At 41.1% G+C, this 25503-nt stretch overlaps 3 protein-coding genes across 3 annotated transcripts; 2 read left to right on the top strand and 1 right to left on the bottom strand.

Annotated features, from left to right (window-relative positions):
• Window positions 1-225: 225 nt before the first annotated feature.
• lrit1a (leucine-rich repeat, immunoglobulin-like and transmembrane domains 1a) lies at window positions 226-2814 on the top strand (the record flags this gene model as incomplete). Its single annotated transcript, XM_080848746.1, has 4 exons — window positions 226-413; window positions 713-1170; window positions 1296-1601; window positions 1778-2814. 4 exons carry the CDS (start codon window positions 226-228, stop codon window positions 2812-2814), a joined length of 1989 nt encoding a protein of 662 aa, XP_080704872.1.
• Window positions 2815-4057: 1243 nt separating this feature from the next.
• lrit2 (leucine-rich repeat, immunoglobulin-like and transmembrane domains 2) lies at window positions 4058-6892 on the top strand (the record flags this gene model as incomplete). The annotated part of the gene is made up of 3 exons (XM_080848807.1): window positions 4058-4167; window positions 4359-5128; window positions 6105-6892. The coding sequence occupies 3 exons, from the start codon at window positions 4058-4060 to the stop codon at window positions 6890-6892; spliced, it is 1668 nt and encodes a 555-aa protein (XP_080704933.1).
• Window positions 6893-12764: 5872 nt separating this feature from the next.
• cdhr1a (cadherin-related family member 1a) lies at window positions 12765-24751 on the bottom strand (the record flags this gene model as incomplete). The annotated part of the gene is made up of 17 exons (XM_080848420.1): window positions 12765-13352; window positions 14763-15017; window positions 15503-15731; window positions 16711-16778; window positions 18698-18862; window positions 19067-19219; window positions 19972-20175; window positions 20605-20705; window positions 20869-20947; window positions 21153-21296; window positions 21519-21638; window positions 22274-22360; window positions 23139-23228; window positions 23327-23377; window positions 23461-23606; window positions 24052-24147; window positions 24691-24751. 17 exons carry the CDS (start codon window positions 24749-24751, stop codon window positions 12765-12767), a joined length of 2637 nt encoding a protein of 878 aa, XP_080704546.1.
• Between the last annotated feature and the right edge of the window lie 752 nt (window positions 24752-25503).

The raw sequence follows: 25503 nt of genomic DNA, 5'->3' as shown, positions 1-25503 counted from the left end.
AGCTTCGCCCATTATGGCCAATTCCGAAGTATTTTGGCCCGAGAATATACACGTAGTCTCTGCATAGCCTATCGGATTCCAGGATGCAATACGCATCTAAATGAAAATAACGCGAGCCCTTTCACTAATCCTTGTCTATCCTTTTTATCTGGGGGCTCATTGCAGTCAGATCACTATGGGACATCGAGGCAAGAAGACAATGTCATGTTGCTGAGGTGCTTATAAATGGGCAAAGGTTCTATCAATATCGGTAGATTCGGGGGGCGTGTAGTCCTGTGCGGGGGGAACAACATGTTCCTCACGTCTGTTTTGAGTTTTCTGGTACTGATAGGTATCTTTCCCCTCGTTTGGACTTCTTGTCCTTCGCAGTGCAGCTGTTTTTACCACAACTTGAGTGACGGATCAAGGGCAAGGTGAGTTGAATACAATAGCGATTTTTTTTGTATGATTTTGGATAAACGACAGGTCTACATGCCATTCAACTCATGCACTCTTAAGAATGCTTGAGCAGCTGCGCTCATGGCACTCTCGCATTTCACAGCACGTGGATAGTAGGCTAGTGGGTGCTGCATTCAATGTCGCGAGTTTTAGTTAGTTTCTTTGAAGTTCACCTGTTCATACTAGTGTTGTAGTTTTTGACATATCCTAAAACTAATTTCGTACAATTCTTATTTCCGCCAAGAAATAACCGCATTCGCCTTTCCCCCCCTAGGAGCGTTATTTGCAATGACCCAGAAATTTCATTGGTGCCTGCCAGTTTTCCAGTCGACACTTCTAAGCTGAGGATAGAGAAAACTGCCATCAAAAGAGTTCCAGGCGAAGCATTCAACTACCTCTCAAATTTGGAATTCCTGTGGATGTCTTTTAATGCATTATCCTTGGTCAATCCGGACAGCTTCCGCGGTCTGGACAGCCTGGAAGAGCTGAGACTTGATGGGAATGCTCTATCAGCGTTTCCATGGGAATCACTAACGGACCTGCCTAGCCTCAGACTTCTTGATTTGCATAACAATCAGATTTCATCAATTCCCTCCAAAGCAACATTATACATTAAAAACCTGACCTACCTAGACCTCTCCAGCAACAATTTACAGACTGTACCATCAGAAGTTCTTTCTACTTGGTTAACAGTCGAACCTACACCAGGGGCAGATTCCAAAATGATTTTAGGTACAGTAAGTGTGATTTTCCTATGTTAAGATGTTGATGATTTACTAGGATAACAATATTATGTTGCTTTTCAGCTGAAAAAATTGAAATAATTCATAATTAACAACACTCTGTCTACATCCTAGGTCTTCATGACAACCCGTGGATTTGTGACTGCCGTCTGTTTGATCTGGTCCAGTTCCAGAAGTCTCCGTCACTTCTGGTGGCGTTCATTGACACTCGGTTGAGGTGTTCTGACCCAGAGAGTCTCTCGGGTGTACTGTTTAGCGATGCTGAGCTGAGAAAGTGCCAGGGTCCCAGAGTTCACACAGCTGTGGCTCGAGTCCGCAGCCCAGTTGGCAACAACGTCCTCTTGCGCTGTGGCACCATCGGCATCCCCATCCCAGAGCTGGCCTGGAGAAGAGCAGATGGAACGCCTGTGAATGGGACCGGTGAGTCAGCACGGTCTTGGGCGGCTAAGACGCATTAGCATGGCACAGTGTAGCACATTAATTACATAAGGGCCTCCACCAACTGTAGTAATATGCTGTAACAATGGCCTTTGGTCATGCTTGCACAACCTAATTCACTTCTAACATTCTATTTGCCTTCTCCCTTCCTTTTCTAGTTGAGCAAGAAAATTCTAAGGAGGGAATTGTGTGGTCAATTTTAAGCGTTCCTGGAGTCTCATATCAAGACTCTGGGAAATACATTTGCAAAGCAACTAACTATGCTGGGAGCGCAGAGGCTGTCATCTCCCTGATGATAACGGATTCCCCAAAGACAGACAACCAAACGGTCAGTCCAAAGAAGCCGAGAGCAAAGAAACCAAATGCTGTGGGGAAAGCAGCCTATCAGGAAAAGCTTGTTGCAAGATATGTTTCTCCAACAACCACTCTTGCGATCCCTTTTATCAAGCCAACGCAGTACACAGGCCCCTACCCTGGGGAGAGCTACACTGCCACTGACAATGGTGCTAACGTCCAGACCACTGGCCCAGACGGGCTGCTGGAAACCAACCTGAGCAATCTGGCTGCGAACACCTCGTCCCTGCAACAGGACCCTACCAGAATTGTGCGCTCTGTGAAGGTGATTGGTGACACAGACAATACTATCTCTCTGAACTGGAGAGCCCCGAAGGCCAAGAACACCACTGCATTCAGTGTGCTCTATGCAGTATTTGGGGAGAGGGACATGCGCAGAATTAATGTCAACCCAGGCAACAACAGAATTACCATCGAGGGCTTGGTGCCAAAGACCAAATACATTGCCTGTGTGTGCGTCAAGGGACTGATCCCCAAAAAAGAGCAATGTGTAATCTTCTCAACAGATGTGGCTGCCATCGCTAATGGAACCCAAAAGCTCATTAATGTAGTTGTAATCACGGTTGCTTGTGTCATAGCGGTCCCACTGACGGTGATAGTCTGCTGTGGAGCACTTAAGAGGAAAATCCAAAAACTGCTGGGAAAAAAGTCAAAGGACATTCAAGACTCTTATGTGACATTTGAGACTCTTTCCCCTGGTACAAAAGCCAAAGGCCTGGAGGGGGAGTACCTGGCCAGGCTAAACCCTGAGGAATCAAACAGACTTCTGTCGGCCAGATCCAGCCTGGATTCAGAGTTGACTGCTAAGATTGAGGGACAGCCCAATGAGTACTTCTGCTGACAGAGCACCTTGTCTCCAAGCAACCTCCACTCTGATCTGAGTTTGCGTCTCCACCGCAACATAGAACATGAGTCCATTCAATAGAGACACATTAATGCTGCCAAAGGCAATAAGAAGTTCAGTGAGTCCCAACACTCTTTGTTGGGATTTTAAGGATCTCGATTACGTGACTGTGTTGCAGGAATTCATTTTGAACTCCTTTTTATTTGAAATGCTTAAAATATTAACATAAAAGGATAATGCAAAATTCACAAAATGGTTGTATATAGACTTGTTTAGGTAAAAGCAATTGCTATAATGAAATAGCAAACTGATTGTAATTGATGGATTAATGTAAGTGTGCACTGTGTCAATATATACTATTTATTGGTCATGAAAGGTATTTTTGTAGAATGCAGATACAAATTATGAAACACACTATACAACATGAATTGGATGTATTGTCCCACTGTAAATATTATTCAGATTTATGACTTGGGAAATGTGTTAAACATGACACATTTCCACCCATCCTTAAGTCTCCTGTTTATTTGTGCATTGTTTGTGCCACTGGGGTACACCTAAATAGAAATCCTTTTGTATGTTCAAAATATTTTTCAATCCTTCATTCCTTTTAATAGCAGTAATTTTAATAGTAATAATTAAATTTATAAAAATAAAACTTTTGATATATATTCATTAACTTTGTTCTTCTTTCTCTTTGGAGCAGAGGATTTGGATACTTATTGGTAGTGGTTGTTATACTGTCAGCCAGTGAGTTTTCATTTCATGAGCTGCTAAAACATGAAAATTCATCTAGACCTAAAATCTAATTCTTAAAATCTGATAATGTCCATATGAGTTATTGATTCATTGAATTGTATCTGCCTTCAATGAATAGTTTCTGTTTACAGGTGTTTTCTTTATCATCATTATTGTGCATATTGTGCATCATCTAGGTGCATTTTACATTTTTTAGCAGCTTAATGCTTACTGTATCTTTAACTGAAGCTCATTTACCTACAAAACAAAATAACCTATTTCAGAGACGCAATACCAATAATACTAGGGGCTAATGAATGACCCTCGGTATTATAACCATCTCAGGCATAATGGCAGGTGAGTAACTGTTGTTTTATGTTGGATACACAATTTAGTCTTGTCCTACGAAGTACGTCAAGGATTTCCGTTGGCTTATGGGATTAATCTAATTGTACCTTTAGACATGTCCTGCTCGGAATCGGTACGGTCGTGAATGAAAGTTATGGATAACTTTAGTGCAATATTTGTTTTAAGTGTGATACTTCTTAACTTCAGTCAAATTAACTCACAGTGTTTAAACGGGTGTACGTGCGCAACTGACGGTCATGGAAGGTAAGTAATTCTACAGGCTATTCTGTGTCAAACCGGCTGGGTGAGCTTACTCTTCTGTCAGTCGATACTTGGAAAATAATGTTTCAGTGAGGGACCTTTTGTGTCAGTATATAACTTGATCTTCATAATTGACTCATCAAGCGACTGTTCAGTGGCCATCCAACTAAAAATAAGCTAATTCTCTCTTTTAGGTCACTTCTGTGTATGGAAACCTCCTTAGACGGAATACCTGAAAATATTCCCCAAGATTTGACCAAGATTCGGATTGAGAACGCTCACTTTACGGAAATACCTCGGGCATCTTTCTCTAGATTACGTGCACTGGAACACCTTTGGCTGAATTTTAATGAGATCAATATTATTCGCCTGAAGAGCTGGGAGGGATTGAGGAATTTAACAGAATTAAGGTTACAAGGGAACAAACTACGGTCAGTACCATGGACAGCTTTTGAAGACACGCCTGGCCTGAACATTTTAGACTTGAAACACAACCGTTTAGATGTACTCCCAGAACACGCTCTGAAATATTTACCAAGTCTGACCTACTTAGACTTATCCTTCAATCAGCTTACGGTCATATCTAAAGATGTCTTCTTAAATTGGCCTCTATACCACAAGGTGAAGGAAAACGGAGAAGTGGCCAATGTTGTCCTGGCTTTGCACGACAACCCGTGGCTCTGTGATTGCCGTCTAAAGGGGTTGGTGGAGTTTGTCAGAGCGATCAGTCCTCCAATCATTTTGATGAACTCTTACTTGTCATGTTCCGGCCCACAGCTGCGAGCGGGTAAATTTTTTCACGAGATCGAGTTGAAGACCTGCATGAAACCAGTGGCCACAACATCTGTTACCAACATCACTCTCCCGGTGGGCGGGAGTGTTACGCTCACATGCTTAGCTATGGCTAGACCAGAACCTACTGTTTGGTGGACATATGGTCTCAAGATATTAAGAGGATTTAATGGTAAGGTTAAGTCTGTTTTAATGTCATTATCTTTGGTGTAGCTTGATATCTCCTGGAGATAATTAAACTCCTAATGAACCTGCATGAACAAGCCCTAATAGAGTATGTTAAAGTAAACAAGCAGAAAAGGTGCAACTTGAAACCCCACAGTCGATTTCTAATGAATCCTATGCCAGGCATCAGACTTCACTGTGTGGAAGTGTTGGGTCACACTTTTGTAAGATATCCTAATTTAGTTGACTAAATACTCACTAAATCTTCAATTAACAATAAAAAACAGTTTGCAAATTGTAACTCTTAACTGAATCTTAAAGGCACCCAGTGCAACTTTCGAGGCTTAAAAATAAACATTCAATTTCTAGTCTTTTTTACACGTAGTAAGTTTCCATAACTCCATACCATTACATATCGACATTCAAGGAGCAAAGATGAGACGTCGTTGTGTGGTGAGAACTGATAGAAAATCCATAACAACAACAATCGCCGCCATTTTCTTTATTTATTGGTGCTACCAATAAATAAAGCAGGGTTCCAGTCAATGGAAAAATGGCCTCTCCCCACCGGCGATTGTTTACGATTTTCTATATGTTCTCACCACACAACGACGTCTCATCTTTGCTCCTTGAATGTTGATATGTAATGGTATGGAGTTATTGAAACTTACTACGTATAAAAAAGACTAGAAATTGAACGTTTATTTTTCATTGAATGTTTATATAAAGTTGCACTGGGTGCCTTTAACTACCTGTCAGTTGATCCTATTCATGACCTGACCCTAAGTAGATCACTTTGCTACCACAATCCTCAATCCTAGCCCTAACCATAATTAACGCCTTTCCCACCTTATCTTAACCCTAAGTCTAAGCCAATTTCTTATTGTCACCTGTAAAGAGATTTAGACCTGTGATGAAATTGCAAAGCATGATCAAATGTTAAATGCTGACTGTCTATGACACTGTTCTGTTGATGACCATAGAATCCCTTACTCAAATGGACGAAGACACCAAGAGGTTACAGCTTGTTATCCCATCTCTTCTGCTTGCGGATCGGGGCGTGTACACCTGCACTGCCAACAACTTTATTGGGAACTCCTCCGTTAGCACCCTGGTGGAGGTGCAGTCACCTGACGGATCCTCACCACTCTCCCCTGCTTTACCTGCAGCAGCGGCTGATGAGAATGTGTACATTGACATCCGTATCGCCAAGCAGACAGTGTATGGCATCACTATCGAATGGTATGCAGTCTTAGAAAATCCTGCTGAGACCTGGTTCACCATCCATTTTGGGCAATTCGACAGAGCTAAGAAGGAGATGGTCTACATCGGGCCTGGCATCAACAGCTATTCAGTTTCAGACCTGCTGCCGGCCACAAAATATGAGATCTGTGTGACTCTCAAGAACCAGGTGCCGCGGACCGGCCAGTGTGTTGTGTTTGTGACAGGAAATGACATCAGTGAGATGGAGCAGAGGGAGAAGCTCATCCACATCATAGTCATCGTCTTCGCTATGGTTCTGGCTGTCCCTGCAGGGATGTATGCCTGTACCGCAGACATCAAACTCAACTGCTTTGAGCGCTGCACTAAATCATGGAGGAAATGGAGGTGGTCAGGAGGGTTTGACAAATCCAGTGATGGGCAGGCCTCATTCGACACCCTCCAGGCAGCCAGTGACGAGGGCTTCTATCGGGACTCCAGTGAGGAGGGGAAGCCCCGCCGGAGATCTGATGCTAATGCTGAACAGAGTCCCAAAGATGAGGTCGAATAGCTCAGTGTATAGATTGGAAATGGTGAAACTGGCATGCCTTTTAATTACTCTGGGAAAGCTATCCCCACTAATTGATTCAGATTTTATCCTGCTGAGGTTGTGGTATTTTATAATCACAAAAGGGGTTTCAATGATGGATGTGACCCCAGCATAACCTGAGTGTTGTATAGTTGTTGAACTCAGTTTTTTTTTACAATAAATACTGACTGCATCTACTGAATATAACAACTTTAGTAAAGCCGCACTACACAGAAGAGCAGTAAGATTATGGCTTTAAAAGCAAACTAAGGCCTTCATGGGCTTTATTGGACAATCAAACTGAAGTATTTGTCTATGGGGCATTGGTTGTGTGTTTGCTCTGTAATTGGCACTGATGTGTTTATTATCAGATATTATTGATGGTCATTATCAGATATTATTGCTTGTTGATTACCAGATTTTATTATTTTACGTTTTGTCCAAACGTGATGGACAAGGGTTTATTACATAAAGGGCATTAATCTTTTATGCATACAGTATGGTTGCATGAAGATTATGAGTTTGTTTTTCTGCCCTGCCCATGGCATCTGAGCCAGATAGCTGTTCTTTATCGCTTTCCAAATCTTTATCTCTTAAAACACAAGATGTCTGCATCAGTCAGTCTGTTGGGAACTCAACTATGATATATCTGTAAAAATGTTGTATTAAATACACCTCACAAACAGTAATGGTAAAAGACAATGCCTTGGACAATGCCCTTTTATAATCATAGATAATCATACAATTACATATACAAATTGTATGAAATAAATCCATAGCTGAATACTTCATCGCCTTGTTGGTGAGAAATGGGTGTACTATGGGAAACCATTCTGGTTAATTACACTAGAATAATACATGTTCACTGGAACTGTAAAGAGATAAAATCATGCCCACTAGAACTGTGTATGTTTTTCTATCAATATCCATTATAAAGCAAAACTAAACCAAACATATTAATCATAATCTGCGTGTTGTCTTTTTTCTATCTACAGTATATTGTGTGCCATGTGCATTATATTCTACGTGTACGCAGATGTGATGTAAAACAATAAATGGAGATGGGAAGTCTACCCTTTTCTGCCGAAGCACATGTCTGTTCACTTGGCTTAACGTTTCCATTAGATAAAGTTTGATCCTATATCCATTTCAGAGTTGCATGTGTGGAGCTCAGAGTGTTTTCCCTTTCATCACAGCTGAGAATGAAAGAAATGCTCCAAACAGATGTGGCCCACAGTGTCTGTCTGTCATGATGAGCCTTGGGCAGATGACTAAAGCTTAAAGCCTTTGGAGAGGAAGGCCATTGTTCACTTGATATTAAACGTGCGCAGCAATCCCTGCCTAATTCCTCCCACTATTATAACCCACCGGTGGCTCATGTGCTGTCCCCATTCCGACGCTCATTATGGTGCTCATTTCCATGAATGTAGGCCTCCCTCAGCTGATTCAAGATGGACACTTTCACAACATAACTGTCATTGTACAGAAGGCGTAGGCATATCTTACTTTCTATGTGTGTGAGTGTGTTTTGGAATGTTATTATTTAAACCATTATAACTCAGCTCAGTTATAAAAAATATGGACTTTTTTTTTTATTTGCTCTGTAGATCTTTTGACATCCTGAATTGACTTAAAACTGTGTGAGTTGTGTGTAGACATTCTACATTCACTTTTTATCTCTAAAAATATGCATCCAAGTATTCATGTTTTGATTTCCGTGCCTCTGTTTTTATCCCGGTGCATCAATGCACATTACAACTTTGTAATCCTCTCTCCAAAAGCTAGTAATCCCACTCACTTCCTACATGGCATAATTCCTCTCCATTTGTGCCTTTTCCCCCCTTGGCATTTGCGATTTGGATTCAAAAGCATTCTCAACACAGGGTTGTGTAAGTTTATAAATGCAACTCAAAATGATCATGACATGGAATCATGAATAAATAATTGTCAGCAAGGCTTTGACATGGTTTAAAACATCCTTTCTGCTATACTCACTCATCGAGGCCAGCGTCTGCTCTGTAAATATTTTTGTTCAGTTTCCAAGGACCTGATATAAACATTTGTTACATATCATATGACCTGACCTGACCTGACCTGACCGAGTAAACAAAAGGAGTGCACACATATAACTCATCTACCACATGTTCAGATATGGCCAACAAAAACTAATACTTCCTCAATGGCAGAAAAAAAGATCACTGGGTAATTCACCTGGAGTATTTGCCCATAATTGTCTTTTGTACTTAATCCATTGCAGTCTGGCAGATTTCATGTGCATTTTGACCATGTGCTTTTGCTTTATGGTCAGCAAACCTTTACTTTAAGAAAACTCTGAGACAAGGTGTAATACGTTTTTTTTTCCGAAATAGAAATCCTTGTAGGTAAGCCATGCTAGTGTTCTTGAAAAGATACACTGGAAATCAAATATCTTAAGATACACTGGAAATCAAATATGTTAAGCAACTCTAATAGTAGTGGTTTAAACTGGTGGTGGCCTCGTTTCCCGAACGCGAAAAAGCACTTGAAATCGGTCGTAAGAGGGATCCTGCGTTGCAGAGCAGTTTCCCGACGCCGCACTTAGCTTAAATTGATCTTTCGCTGAGAAGAATTCTACGTGTGGTCAGGACCAGTAGTAACTTCACACTTAGCGAACTTCACACTTAACTTCACACTTAGCGATGCAATCCACCAGGGGCGTCGTTCGGCCTATTGTAACAGACTAGCTTTGTGAAGAGCGAATGTATTTTATCCCCTCGGGGTTTCCGTACTTGGAAAGATGTATTCCAGCTCTCACGTTGTACGTTGTGACTGACTCACTTCTTGTCTATACGACGTAAACAAGACTGTTTTCCCTTCAACGCATGTGTCATTCTTGTGATAAAAGATATAAGTGCCAACGCTTGGTTACACTATTATAGAAGAAATCCAAACGATGTTTCTGTGTATAGCACATCATGAGAATGTCATTGTTTCACCTGCCTATTCCCATCAAAATAGAAATAAAGAATATTGAGTATTTGAAAATAAAGATTATACAAAATAATATGTTAGTGAACTAAGGAGATGGCTTTTCTGACTGTGTAGTTAGGCTGCAATATTAGGAAATTGACATGTCATTGAGCCTGGCTGGAAATCAATCAAGAGGTTGGCACTGTCAGGCACCTAACCTATATCAAGGTAGTGCTGAGTTACACTCTTCGAGGAGTAAAGATGGCGGGTCTGCAGAGACTAATTCAAATGAACAACAGGATTCGGCGACGGCACAGCCGTCTTGTAATAATTAACGCGGAGCTGAGGGTACGCTTCAACCCCCTCGACACATTATCAGATGGGGAGATAATGTTACGTTATCGCCTGCCCCGGGGGGTAATCCTCCAGCTATTGGAGATCGTTTCCCCCCTGATAGCTAGGGCAACAAGGCGTAACAATGCCCTGAGTTTTTGTTTGATCTTTTCTAGCCTATATATTTATTGAGGTATTGTTCTTATGTCGACACTTGTTATATTGGAACTTCATTCATGAGCCTATACACAAGTGAGAAAATCGACTCTTCTGACATCGATTACGTTACTTTCAGAACCACTGTGATGGACAGCTCCAACCACTAAGAGTACTTAAGGACTCGTGCACGTTACGCTCGTGCACCTGACTTTAAGATGATGTTCGGGAAACGCTCGTAAATAGAAAGTGTTACTGAGTCTACTATGTCTTAAAAATCCACGTAGGCCGTTAAAATACGTCGTTATCGGGAAACGAGGTCATGGTGGTATGAATATAACTAATCTCAAAGCACATTTGTCAATGTGTATGAAACCTCCCAAAGGACTTGGTGAACACAACACAAGAGGACTTGGTGAACACAAGAGGACTTGGTGAACACAACACAAGAGGGCTTGGTGAACCCAAGAGGACTTGGTGAACACAAGAGGACTTGGTGAACACAACACAAGAGGACTTGGTGAACACAACACAAGAGGGCTTGGTGAACGCAAGAGGACTTGGTGAACACAACACAAGGGGACTTGGTGAACACAACACAAGAGGACTTGGTGAACACAACACAAGAGGACTTGGTGAACCCAAGAGGACTTGGTGAACACAACACAAGAGGACTTGGTGAACACAACACAAGAGGACTTGGTGAACCCAAGAGGACTTGGTGAACACAACACAAGAGGACTTGGTGAACACAACACAAGAGGACTTGGTGAACACAACACAAGAGGACTTGGTGAACACAACACAAGAGGACTTGGTGAACACAAGAGGACTTGGTGAACACAACACAAGAGGTCTTGGTGAACACAACACAAGAGGACTTGGTGAACACAACACAAGAGGACTTGGTGAACACAACACAAGAGGACTTGGTGAACACAACACAAGAGGACTTGGTGAACCCAAGAGGACTTGGTGAACACAACACAAGAGGACTTGGTGAACACAACACAAGAGGACTTGGTGAACACAACACAAGAGGACTTGGTGAACACAACACAAGAGGACTTGGTGAACACAACACAAGAGGACTTGGTGAACACAACACAAGAGGACTTGGTGAATACAGAATCTTCATCAATGAACAAGTGGGCAGTGGATGAAATAACCCACTCACTTGAGCAGATACTTACCTTTAGACCTTTAGAACTTTAGACTGTATGTGATGCTGAGCCCCCAGACCTCTGTGGCTCAGACCAATTGTTCTGCCCTGAACCTAGTAAGCTTTGAGAACCTTTTAATAGTCCTCTGCTATGTAAGCCTATGTATATCTTTATATCAGTTATTCTTTATCCAGGGATGGCATTTTAACTCAAGGCTTATGGAAGCAAAAATAGATTACCATTAGTAAGAAGCAGTGGTGTGCTTTCTATTGATGTATTTTTAAATCTCAGTGAATGGACAAAAGTGTACTAGCATGTGATAAGAATTTGTGATAAAGTAGTCAAGTTTATCACACTTATATATTTAATGTGTTTCTCTTTAGTAAACACTTACACATACGTATATTTCACCTACCTAATATACATATTCACCATTGTCTAGCTGAATTTTATGTATTTATCAAAATACTGTATGTGGATGAATTATCCAAAATCTAAATTATCAAAGATATGAATACAGTGTTAAGTACACTTCATACATACACCCATTCACTTCATTCTGTCATTCCACATTTCAGTGAAAAGAATCACCTCACTGAACACTTATGCAGATTGATATTTATTGAAAACCCTTATACCCATGCAAAGTTATCTTTTTATCAAAGTTCTACAAATATCTGGACATAAATGAAATACTGTACCCATCAGAGAAAAAGAACCCATCATAACCAATGAGATTTGGCATAGAATGAAGCCGTTACAGTAGCGTACTGTAAACCTGTGATTCTGAGATCCACTGCATTATTAATGATCCACTCTATGGACAGACCCCTTTAAACTCAGACCAAATGATTACATGTTACATCGAATGGCTGTTTTACTTTCACAGGGAAAGACAACAGTGGCTCTGTCTCCTCAGTCTGATTGAATTTGTGATTATAAATTGGACAAATGTGTAAATCACATGTAATTTGTATAACATTTTTATATTGCATGTGTATCCATATTGATTTCAAGAGGGGGGTACCAGCAACACAAGGTTCTCCTCCTGTCCTAGTTGAGTACAGACATCCTACTGGAAGCTTGAGTGAGACACATGGGGGGCCGTGGTTGAACCGCTGAGGCCTGCTGTCCTTTGGGCTGGTACCTCCTTTGGGTGATCAATGATCATCCTCATCGACTCACACACCTGGACCACCTCCTCCCTCTCCATCACACTCCACAGCTGCATGCATTCATAGGCTTAGTAAGAGTCAATATTGGCTGGTCATTCTTTTCTGTTCGAGTCTCATCTTCAGCTCCGAGACCAGTGCTGTGTTCACATTATTTTCTTTAGTCTGAATCAATCTCTTCTTGGGCTTTAAAAGCCCTGTACTGGAGCTGACTGGGGTACCAGCCCACTGCCGCTCACTTGGCCGGGAGAAACATGGGAGTGGAGGGGGCAGGCCTGGGGGGTGCATATGAGGGGGGTGCATAGGAGGGGGGTACATAGGAGGGGGGTACATAGGAGGGGGTGGGTTGCAGTGTGTGTGGCAGTTTGTGTGGACGTTGTTGTTACAGTTAATGTTCTCTACATTTTCAGGCTCCTCTTTGACTTCAAAATTCTTTCCGCTGTTTCCTCCAACTTTAAATCCCCACTGTCTGTGCTTGGGCCTTCTCCGTATGATGCGGCGTGTAGGCAAGATCTTGTTTGACTTTTTGTTGCGAACAAATGTGATAGTAGAGACCAAGACTGTAGCCACGAGCATGCTACCGATGACACAGGCAATCATACCTAGGATTTGAATGGGATTGTCCCTACTTTGCATTAAAAAGGACGCGAATGGTCCATTGAGTTGAGTCTGTAAAAGAGCACAAAGAGAAATGAAGTCCATGGGACTGAAGTGATAGGCGTATTATCATTTGTGTGAGACACAGAGGAATTGATCACAAGAAAGTGATAAACTTGTTATGACCAGAGTTTCCAAGGCAACACAGTGACTGTGTTTGTATGAATTCGCCATGACGATGTATTTTGTAATATTACAGAGCCTGATTCAATGTTAAGAACAAGATCAGAAGGGTTGACTGGGGCGCCCGCCATCATGACCATAACTTGCACACGAGCAGTATAAATGTGTTTCTATTTACCTCTGCCAAGGAGGTTGTGTTTTCTTTGTCGGTCAGTGGGCAAGATTACGCAAAAACGACCTGCCCGGATTTCATGAAACTCCGTGGAGGTGTGGAGCATGGGCAAAGGCAGAACCAAATGCATTGTGGAGCGGATCTGGATCAAGGGGCGGATCCAGTAGATTGCCCTTCAGTTTAAAGCACATTAGTTCAGATTGTGCTCCTGTACTCTTTTACAGACATAATGTTGTAGTACAACATTATTGTGAGCGCGAGGATATCACTAGTCTTAGTTCTGTATATTGATACTCTGAGTGCGAGGATATCACTAGTCTTAGTTCTGTATATTGATACTGTGAGTTGTGAGGATATCTCTAGTCTTAGTTCTGTATATTGATACTGTGAGTGTGAGGATATCACTAGTCTTAGTTCTGTATATTGATACTGTGAGTTGTGAGTTGTGAGGGTTTGTCATGGTCTGGGCCTGCGAACAACCCTTCTGATCTTGCCCTGTGGTTTGACCCGAGATTTTTTTACGGATCTCCAGTATGTTATGGTGGAAAACAACACTGTCAAAAGAATCGCCAAGGAAACAGAGCTCAAGCATATGTTGAAAACAGTCGATGGCCGTCTCCTGAGGCTCAGGAAGTAAGTTATTGCTCTGGATTTGACCTGAAAATGATACAACAACAAATCATCTTAAATATAAATGTATTACAACCACACTCATCAGGTGACCATATCATATCATGGGAGATATCTTCATGGTCTAAAAGCATTTGGAGACTGAAGGCACCACTTATGAAACATTCTGATATAAAGAAATTATGGCTCTATAAAAGTCAATACATATAAGTGTAGCCTAAAAACAATCCTGTCGAGGAAATGTTTAACTGAGAAAGTTGGCAATGTAGAAATGTGGTGATATAAACTCTTATGATACACTTCTAATGTCTTATTTTGTTGAGCAATGCCAAAATGGTCTCCCATGCTTAGTTCCATGAAAATGCCCCCCTTTGAGTGGAATGTTGTTGTCTACATGTAAAATTCCCAAATGTTTTGTGAGTATTATTGGGAGCGCTGGGTAGTAAACTGTGAAAGGTGAGGGTGATAATGTCTGCCTGGAGGGGTGAGAGCCTTACTGCTTCAGTGATGTCAATCTTGACCACAGTAGTGGTGACGAAGGAAGGGGATCCCCGGTCTCTGGCCTGGATCACCACAGACCACGTAGTTTCTTTCTGATTGGTGATGTTCTGAACGATGTCCATGGACTTGATGTAAGACTTGAGCACGATCTCGCCCGTGTCAGCATTAATGTCAAAGATGTTGTCCGGCTCAGTCTTCATGATGGAGTACTCAATGATGTTATTGGGCTCCTCGGCATCCTCATCAATTGCCTAACACACACACACACACACACACGCGCACATGCACGCACACGCACACACACACACACACACACACACACACACACACACACACACACACACACACACACAAAACCATCCACACACACACACACACACACACACACACACACACACACACACACACACACACACACACAGACACAAACGCATGCGCACACACACACACACACACATACACACACACACACACACACACACACACACACACACACACACACACACACAGACACACACACACACACACACACACACACACATACACACACACACACACACACACACACACACACACACACACACAGACACACACACACACACACACACACAACCGCACACACACACACACACACACACACAAACACACACACACACACACACAAATATATGTATAAAAGTACTGTATATGTCAAATGATAAAGGTTTAAGATTGCAAAGAGGCTTTGTCAACAAACCTCTATTTTGACTGGTGCCCCAATGATCATGGTTGTCTCCAGAAAATTGTTGTTGAATTCAGGTGGGTGGTCATTGAGGTCAAGAATGGTTACAAAGACCTCAGCCAAGCTGTACTTTCCTTCTCTGTCCTCAGCTTTTACATAGAAATTGTACTTGGACTTGACTTCAGCATCCAGGCTAGCCCAAGGTTGAGTATAAATGATTCCTGACTGCGATTGAATGAGGAACCTTGAACAGGTAAAGAAAGACAGGTATACATTATTTACGTAACAAGGACAAAACAAGTCATGTTGTTGGCATGCTATTACGTATTTTGTTTGTTTGTTTTCAAAGGTTTATATACGGTTTACGGGACTACCCACAGAGCTGTTTGTAGAATCGCCTTACTTCAAATGCAACTGTCACATTGCAGGGTGATTACAGGTTACTGGCTCACGAGAACATTCTATTTTCTTCCCCAATCCCATTAGGGAGTTAAAGAAGATGGAGCTACAGGGCTGTCTGTCTTGTGATCAGGACATTTTGTGGAGAAACAACTTCATGTGTTTGCCATTGCCTCTCGTAAGGTGGTTATCACAATGCCTGTGAGATGCTCACACAGACTTCTACACCTGCTAAACCCCAGTGCCTAGTCGAAGACATTTCTGCCAGTAACCATCATATAGGCACCCTAGACTTTAGTTTGTCACAATGAACCCTGTTCAACAGTATGTAAGGACATTCTGTCTGTTAAGTTTCATTTATCAACTGAGTGTGAAGGCTGAATCTATTTTTAAGTTAAGTCTCTCTCCACCAATGCAAGGCCACATCTGAGTTTGAGGTGACTTACTGTGAAAATATTTCAGTGATTTCTATCAGCAGATTGAACTCTAATAAAAACAGAGTGGAATATAAGTACAGTTTGAGTCCACAAAAGCCAAGCTTTGAGGGGGGATATCAGAATCAGCATTTATATGAAGTAAAGCTGGTGTATCAAGGCGAAATATGAAAGGAAACAGTAATAAAATAAAATGTGTGTGTGTATGTGTGTGTGTGTGTGTGAGAGAGAGAGAGAGAGAGAGAGAGAGAGAGATAGAATGGAATATACAGTAGAAACTAATTCAGAGAGAAGGATCAGCACACGTTTTTTCTTCTCTAAAGTCTAGGTAAAGAGGCAGAAAGAGTACGTGTGAGTATAGTTCTAGAACTATTCTGGAATGTCACTTACAAGTCTGATCCAGCACCATATATGGAATACTTTACTTCCCCCCATAGGCCTGAATCTGGGTCTTCAGCCTGCATGAACAGGGACATGATGAGAGGAGAACATGCCTGTAAGTGCACACTACTAGATCTAAACACGTATATGAAAGGACCTGTTAGTGCACAGTACAATATCTAAACACGTATATGAAAGGACCTGTTAGTGCACACTTCAATATCTAAACATGTATATGAAAGGACCTGTCAGTGCACACTTCAATATCTAAACACGTATATGAAAGGACCATTACCATCACTTGAACTATATTCATGAACTAACATTACAAATGAGAACAACAACAAAGAATACTTTCACTGAGCATTAGAAATAGCATTAGATTTGTACCCTTGTGTACTAATGGCTTTGACTGAAGATAACCCATACTCCTTTTTGCCAACAACCAGGGAACAGAAAGTCTGAGTTCAGGGAAGGGATGAGGTAAGGAGTGTGTGGATAACTTGAGTTATCTTTCATGAAAATCTAAATGGGCATTTCATCCAGCACGTAAGTGGACAAGAGGAGCTGCCTAAACCCACACGGCTCTTCATAACCTGGGGATTTAGCCTGCCCTTTATTACACACTCAATCAGTTCTTCTCAATCCATTTAATTGGTTGTTTTGTTTGGTATTTAGTGGGCATGCAATAAGCTGGACAGCCTACACCCAGCACATTGTTATTACAGTTACTGCTTCATGTTGGGTTCGAAATAATAGTAATCTTAAAGCTCAATGTCATACAGCGTTAATAATAGAAAAGGCGTTTTATGACAGAGGCATATATTCTCACTCAAGTGCTCAATTTGGCAACAGCAATTGGTAACTTACAGATGTCTTTTTCTAGGGAGAGAATAGGTAACCTCAACCAAACACAAAACAATCTAGCTGATGCCAAATGGTAAGTGCCAGTGCCAAGGCAGGACTACTGCTGAATGACCACGAGAGTGGCAAACCCTCGGCAAACCCGTGGCAAACCCGGCATGTGCTTCTATAATCTACAGCCTCACCTCAGTAGCCTTAAAAACACTTAGTCAGCCTGTTGCCATCACTACCACATCTACTGGGCAGGAATATTGCCTTGTGGGCCTCTAGTCACAAGTGATGGATTTGCAAGTTTGACATCCCCATTCTCCAGCTGCAGTGTTGACTTATCCTGTGTCTAGTTTCCGAATCTCATGTTTTCAACTTCAAATCACATTCTGAACTACTGACCTCTACATTCCCCTTCTCAAAATGTTCCTCTCCAGCTTCGCATCTCAACTCTCCTCTCACTCTCCTTCTCCAGTCTTACTCATCCCTCGCAACTATTCAACCTCTACCCAGCATTCAATCAGGACTGCACCATCCTGTCCCTAGAAACCCTGTCCTTCCTAGTTTCAATATTTTTTTTACAAACTTTTGAAAATTCCCCCCCCCCCCACCAAAGAAGATTGGAGAGGCCGCTTTTGAGTTTTATGCACCCCAAAAATGGACTTCCCTCCCCCTTCATATTAGGACAGCACCCTCTGTGGACATTTTTAAGAAACTTCTTAAGACTCATCTTTTTAGGCTTGCATTCTTTTAGCTACCACCCTCTGTTGCTTTTAGATTCCATCCTGCCTTGCTCACTACTTGCTTTTATTGTTTTATTGTTTGCTTCCCATTGAATTACGTGCAATATGTGTGTCTTTTCAGTTATTTATTAACTTTCGATCTCAATTGGTCTTAGCCTACTTTTGCCTACCTTTATTTTATTTTTTGTCAATATGCTCCTTTTCTTGTTGTTTTTATTTTTTAACTTCTATTTTGTTCGAGCACTTTGAGCTGCATTCTGTGTATGAAATGTGCTTTATAAATAAAATTATTATTATTATTATTATTAACATACATGTAGAATGTACACTCATACATGAATGATCAATCCTTTTCTTTAATGTCTAGGTTTTTATGTCCTGGAACTCAAACAACCACTTACTGTTACTGTAACAACATTGGATCCTCCAGGGGAGTTTTCAGGGATCCGAGCGATATAGTACTCTGATGAGAAGATGGGGGCGTTGTCATTGGTGTCTAAAAGGTGAATCACTATATCCGCTGTCGCACTGAATCTCTCAGGTGTGTCGATCTCCACTGCAAGCAGCTAGAATACAACAGAATGTTTCTAGTTAGTTTCACTGTTACTCCTTCCACTTTGATACTGTTACAAAAAAGGTATATAAAAAACTAATAAGTTCAGTATAAGCATACTAACATATAATGACAGATGTGTGTTCATCTGGTTCCTATTGAAAACAATTATGTTCCACAGTACAGTTTTTTCTGAGGTGCAGACTGATGTGGTTACCTTAAATGTGAGAAATTGTGATTTCTCGTAGTCTATGGCAGAGGAGTCCTCCACTAAGATTGTGACTTGGGCCTCGTTGAGGACGGTCTGAGGGACCACACGTAATATCCGTCCAGGCCCAACCAGCCTTAGGTTAAACTTTGCATTAGCCCCCTGAAAAACACGGATTAAGATTAGCATTTGCATTGCCTGATGACATTACTGTGACCAAATCTGCACTCAAATAAAAAACAGTGTTTATGTCTGACACAAACATATGCTGGCCTACTTACTACATTTGTGTTTGTTTTCACGTTACAATCATCTTAAAAAGGAAAGTGGCACATCACAATAAGGCCTTTGTCTTTAGGGGGTGAAAGTGATAAGTGAAAGTGAAATTAACTATTAATCAAAGGAAAAATAAATGAGTATGCCTTGGAGATTGAGGTTGGGTATGGAAAGAGTTTAAAACATTCCCAATGTCAACTTAACAAATTGGACATTCCTCTACGTTCGTGTAGAAATGCTGACAATAACACTAACATGATGTCTCCAAACCTGTTCTATTTTTGGGATGTATTTGTTAGATTATTTTGGCCATTTTGCAAAACCAGGTGCTTACAGATAAAAACGCCTTACATAATATGGCAGAATCTGGAAAATGGAACACCTGTTTGTTTGGGTATATTCAGTCTTTTTATGTAACCTCCAAAAGAGCACTTTCATCATGAATGGAAAGTCTACCCTCAGGGCAAACATTTCGAACACACTAAGCTAAAGGATAAACCTCATTATACTGTATGCATGATAGCATTAGAAGAGGAAACAGACTTGCAGTCAAGGCTAAGACTAAGTGAAATGAACAATGTTAATGTGGATATAACACCCCCCCCCCCCTCTGACCAAAGACAAATGGTTTACTCCACCTGATCTGAATCATTGACGGAGATCTTCAGCCCCCTCAACATTTCTCCCTCTGGGGGGTGCTCATACATTGTAAGCTCAAACATGTTCTGAGGTCCATTTTCTCCATAAAAGGTGGGAGGGTGGTTGTTCAGGTCCACTACTCGTATGGTTACCGTGGTGATGGCATAGTCCATTAACTCTCCATCTGGACCCACCTCTGAGGCCTGGAAGAATAAGGGGTGTCATGAGGGTCAAATATGAAAGTGATTTGATTTAACCCTTGGCTTAACATGAATCCATTTGGCTGTTTTACGATGTGTGCCATACAGTATAACCAAAATTAACTACCCAGTTAGCACCTGCACATTGGCAAAACATTTATACCCACTTTTTAAACCTCATTCATTGAATTTCCAGGAATGTGTATCACCAGGCCATTCCTTACCTCATTAGACCAGTGAGAACCTTGACGTGCCAAGGAGACTGAACACAGTTAGGTTCACCTTTGATTTGTAATTGGCTTATGACTTATTTCTATTGGATTACAGTTAGCCTGGTCAGAAGTGGGTTGTATGAATCAAAGAGTTGCAAACAACAACAATGAGCCAGTTGAATAGATCACGAATATATCAACAACACTTGAGGAGGCGCACCTTGACTTTTATGTGAAACATTTCTTTCCTCAGATGGGCGGGGTAGGCACGCAGGCTAATGCAGCCGCTTGTTTTATTGATGCTGAAGACCGCATCTGCACCTGGGTGGGACACACATCAGGAATCATTTTCCGCCCAGTTTGTGCATCCATTGTCATAAATGACTTCAATGCATAACTTTATCCCTCATTATAGTGTCTGTATATACAGTACATTGTATATTTCTTTACATTATGTTATGCTTGTAAATGTGCAGTTGCTTACCAGAATCAATAGAGTAATGGATAGGATTTGGGTTCCCGAAGTCTCCATCTTTGGCAAAAACTGTGAATATTTCAGAGCCCTGAAACCAAAACCAAAACCGTTTTCACAATATTTACTTGTATTTCAAATCCTACTACTAGTCACTAGTATTTCAAATCACATATGTGGGAAAATGGTTTACAGCAACAAGCATGATATTTCCAGCAAAGGTCAAACGATGAACTACATAACCCTACTTATGTGTTTGGCATGGTCTGTACTACTGTACTTCATCAGAAACTCACTGGTGATGACACTTCATAAACATATCCAAAATACGGGGATCCGACAAAGATAGGGGGTGTGTCCTGAGTGTCAACAACATTGATGGTCAGAGTGGAAGACGAGGAGAGGACTTGGTACTTTCCCTTATAGTTTCCACCTCCATCCTGATACCACAGAGAGATGAATGGAAAGACAGACAGAAATAAAGATATGTCAATAGACAAATATGTGTATTCATATAGAAAGAGTGAAGAGATAGGTATGAACTTTAATGCTACAACACCGTTAAGCTATGTGTCTTTAACTACTTCTAAAACTAGTTCCTACAGTAAATTGGCTACATGGGGTTGCCACTGCAAACCCCAGAACCATAGAGCCCACCTCACCTTTGCTACCACGGTGACAAAATGTGTTGTGGACTTCTCAAAGTCCAGAGTCTCTCCCTGTTTAATGCGAAGCACTCCACTTTGCCGGTCTATTCCAAACTTCCCATTTGTGTCAGAGCTCTAGGTAGAAACAGAACAGACAGCATTTAATAGCTTTTAAACGCTTAATAGAATGATCTGTTATCTCCTCAAATACCCCCCACTCTATCCATGCTCTGTTCCTTGTCATGTGGATGGTAAAAGCAGTGAATGGCCATCTGGTTTACCTAGCCGCATTAGAAGGCCATGGCCAGGAATCCTGACCGTAGCATCTGTGACAGGCAGGAGTGACCACACTCTAAATGGGCAGGTGAAATCTCTTGGGTACAGATGTTGTGTACCACAGAATCTCATTCCCAGCTGTTTCATGTCTATAATAGCCAACATGCATAAACTGCGATCTAACATACCCCACCATTGCCAAATGGTGCAAAGCTGTTCCCTAATCCTCCAGTACCTTACAGAAATGTAATTGTAATTTAATCCCTCGCTGTATGGAGGACTGCACTTTTCATCTGACATCAAATGTGCTTATGCAGTATGATTACTTTCATTATGACCAACTTGACCTTTCAATCCTCCATTTTTACAGGGATTTCCTGTCAGGGACAGTAATTAAAACAGGGAAATATTCATAGCACTACTTTGACAGGATTCCTGTGAGGATATGGGTGACTGGAAGCCTGCGATTGTACCGTAGTGCTCTGGACTGTTACCTGGAGGTAGTAGGTGAGTGATCCGCCCGAGCCTGTGTCCTTGTCTATAGCCTCTACTTTGAAGACACTGCTGCCAGATCTGGTACTCTGAAAGCATATCAAGGATTTATTCGCAATTATCTATTTCTTGTTCTAAATATTGTTAAAATATAACAATAAACTATCAATTCAATTCAATTTTATTTATATAGCGCCATAACAATACAATTGCCTCTAGGCGCTTTACAGGGCCCAGAGCCTGAACCCCCTTAGTGCATGCACAATGGCAACAGGGGCAAGGAAAAACTCCCTGTGAGGCAGAACGAAACCTTAAGCAGAACCACGGCACATAAGGGGGGACCCATCTGCTTGAGGTCGGCCGGGTGGAGATAGGAAGGGGGGAAGGGGGAAAGGGGGGAAGGGGGAGGGTTGTGTGGCAGAAGGGGAAGGGAAACAGTGGTTGTACACAGCCAGCATTTGGTCGATGTACGTAGTATACAGACATCCGGTGGTAAATACATGATACAGGCAAGACTAGATTAGTGGGTATTTACTGTATTCATAGGGTTACTGTTACAGGGGTAAGGGATGTAGGGACAGAGAAACATTTCAGTGGTGGCAATAATGTATATTGTATATAAATGCTAGCATAGGGTATGGGGTAGAGTAAGTGTACGGCAATGCGGTGGCGGTGGGTGCAAATGGCCGAGGCATATCACTGAATATGGCTTTTGTCAATTGCGTTCACTATGTGTATTATATAGCATCATGATTATTTATGCATTGCAATATAGTATAAGTCTTACAAACACAGCAGGTATCAGGTCAGGGGTTATAAAAATGCATATTTGCCAGATAACAATAGGAGCCACAATTGCCAACTCACCTCTCGAACATCCAAAATTGCAGGCAGATTCTGGAACTGAGGTTTCTCATCATTGACATCCATCACAAACACTTGGACCTTCTCAGTTACCTTAAGTGAAGGGATAAAATATGATTCTAAACACATACTTAACACAATAACAGTGGCACAAAACATTTACAAGTTCATGAACAAGTGCTATTACTTACTTTATTACGCCCATCTGTAATACTGACAAAAACTTCAATCTCATCTTGCACCTGTTGATAAAATACATTTTAGCAAAATCTGATATAATGGACTATGCCACAGATATAAATGTCTGAATTAATTTATGATGAACCTCTCTGTCAATCTCCTCAATAAGGGTGACTGCTCCAGATTTGGGATCAACTCGAAACAATTCCTTGGATCCTGGTTCAAAGGTCAGTCCATATGTAACTTGTTGACCTTCTGGGTCACTTCCATTTAGAATATATATCTGTGTTCCTGAAATAGGAATGAAAGAAAATGGTGAGATTTGTGCTATATATTTAGAGATTTTTGATGTACACTTGGAATCCTCCTCCTATGCATACATACTGTACATATATACGTTTGTATGTTATAGCTGTACATATGACAATGAATCAGAGATCAATAAAGTACAGCCTAGCCTGTACTATACTATAAGGCTGTCCATATGCTTCCACTATGTCTGGATAGCCTAGAAGGCCATATAACAGTCAGTGTAGATCATGATTAATGCATACAGTAGTGGACAGCTGCCCTGACGTCATATAGCTTAAATGTTCTAATGAGTTACTAAGCGCAATCACAACAGTCGCAAGTCAGATGTTTAATGAGGACAGTGATGTATATTATCTGTTATATGTCTGTTTATTGTCTGATATTTGGCTGTTTATCTCTCAAATAATGTTACAAAATATCTTACCAACTGGCGTGTCTTCTGAGAGGCTAAACAGTGCCAGATTACCACTGTTACTGTTGGGCCCATTATCAAAGAAATATGGAGCATAATCAAGATGTGCTGGGGAAACATCCAAAGACAAAAGAAAGGACAAAATATTTATGTGTTCACATAAATATCCATTATATTCAGTGGATTTCATGACAACTGACGTCCTCCCCCTGAAATCTGTATAGTACTATTTCTGACCTCTGTGTGTTTTATCCACTTGACAAGGATTACTGTAGCAATTACGTCATGCAAGTTAAAAAAGCCTCTGATTTCAGACTGACCATATATCTTGACTGTATGCCACATCAAATTTCATTCTTAGCCGGCAATACTAAGTCTTTTAATATGTAACATGAGCTTTCTACTTGCACTTCAAATAAATAACACTTGGAACAGATCTGACACTAAACAACCCAATCAAAATGTACTCACTTGCTGCTGTTGCAGCGTGTATATGTTCAGATTACAGAACAAAGTGAACAACAGTAAATAGTATGTCAAGAGGTACAGTACAGGGGTCTCAACATAATAAGCAATAGTTGAAATACATAAATGAAGAATCATAAATCACCATCAGCTAAATATCAGAAGAAAACTACATATGTCACTCACCAAAGGTGAACTGGGCAAGTAAAACGAGAAGAGAAGGAACAATGTTATTCAAATTCGTCATCCTTCTGAAAGAAGCAATGGATTCTAAGCTAGATTAGGACAGAACTAGTTCTAAACACGCTTCCCTCTGCAGGTGGTTCTGCTGGACGGAGGGAAGCTAAGGCATATGCTAAGCGACTAATCCAATGACACGCCTTAGCCCTTTGAACATTTTTAGAGCACAGTAGTCTGTCCCTGAAGAATTCAAAAGAAAACTTAATTATTTCAGTTGTGGTGCATCAAAAACTTCATTAAGTGATAGACAACAATGCAAGTATGTTTGCCTTACCAGATGTTGAATGGTATTAAAGGTTAATAGTTTGCTTGATGGTAGTGGAAATATGTTGCCTTTAATGTGATCACAAAAAGCTTGAAGAAAATCGTTGTTAGAAGCTCTGTCAGTATGTCTAGATATTTTTGGAAGTGCATTCTAATTTTGCCTGTCCACTTCCATGTTGTCAGTGACCTCTTTCAGATCTTTTCCCTACCTGGATCTCACCCTGTCTAAACACATGACTGCATTTGTAAAATGATTTAGTAGAAATGTTATGGTAACTCATTTGACCTCTAATCTAATTTGAAATCTGATTAACACATTTCAAATTCAATACTGATCTGTTAACGTTGTTTACAGACATGCACTAAACACTAATCACTTTATTGACATTCCATTCACACATACCATCTCAGTCACCTTACAAACAAAACTGTTTCTGAATTTATTGTAAAGCACCTCAGGGAAGTACTGTTGATGTATTTATTGAAGTACTTTAA

Source organism: Sprattus sprattus (genome assembly GCF_963457725.1).
Source record: "Sprattus sprattus genome assembly, chromosome: 12".
Classification (NCBI taxonomy): domain Eukaryota; kingdom Metazoa; phylum Chordata; class Actinopteri; order Clupeiformes; family Clupeidae; genus Sprattus; species Sprattus sprattus.
This window is presented reverse-complemented; position numbering and strand designations above follow the sequence as displayed.